The 454-nt window shown below is 30.8% G+C and overlaps 1 protein-coding gene across 1 annotated transcript; it reads right to left on the bottom strand.

Moving 5' to 3' along the window:
• AAJ76_469000831 (hypothetical protein) lies at nucleotides 1–144 on the bottom strand (the record flags this gene model as incomplete). Its single annotated transcript, XM_024475718.1, has 1 exon — nucleotides 1–144. A coding segment is annotated over one exon (144 nt), but the record flags the coding sequence as incomplete, so codon positions are not given.
• Between the last annotated feature and the right edge of the window lie 310 nt (nucleotides 145–454).

Genomic DNA, 454 nt, shown 5'->3' with positions numbered 1-454 from the left:
ACTTGGGGTATTTATTGTTATTAGCATAGAATCAATTATCCATTTTATTATTTGATTGGCTCTTTCTACCTGTACTTTAATCCAAAGACATCTGTCACGACCTCTAACACGTCTATCATCAAAAGCACAGAGCATATTAGACATGGAATCATTTAAAATTCTCTTCCATCATCTGTATGTAAAAGAAAATGGGGCTTATTTGACATAAAAATAGATCTAATTGTAAGAATTACAGTTGAAGCGACTTTTACATGCAAAGAAACTGTCCATATAAACTTAAAAAATGGGTCTAAGACATCAAGCATCTACGCAACGCTTATTTGATTCTCTATAATATAAAAATCTACTAAATCGGCACTTTATTGTTCTCTGGAAATTCTAACAATAATAAGTCTTATAACAGATTCTGTAACCATCGCTTTTCGTGACTAAAGTTTCACTAAAACTTAACATT

The sequence above is a fragment of the Vairimorpha ceranae genome (assembly GCF_000988165.1).
Source record: "Vairimorpha ceranae strain PA08 1199 chromosome Unknown NODE_469, whole genome shotgun sequence".
Classification (NCBI taxonomy): Eukaryota; Fungi; Microsporidia; family Nosematidae; genus Vairimorpha; species Vairimorpha ceranae.
This window is presented reverse-complemented; position numbering and strand designations above follow the sequence as displayed.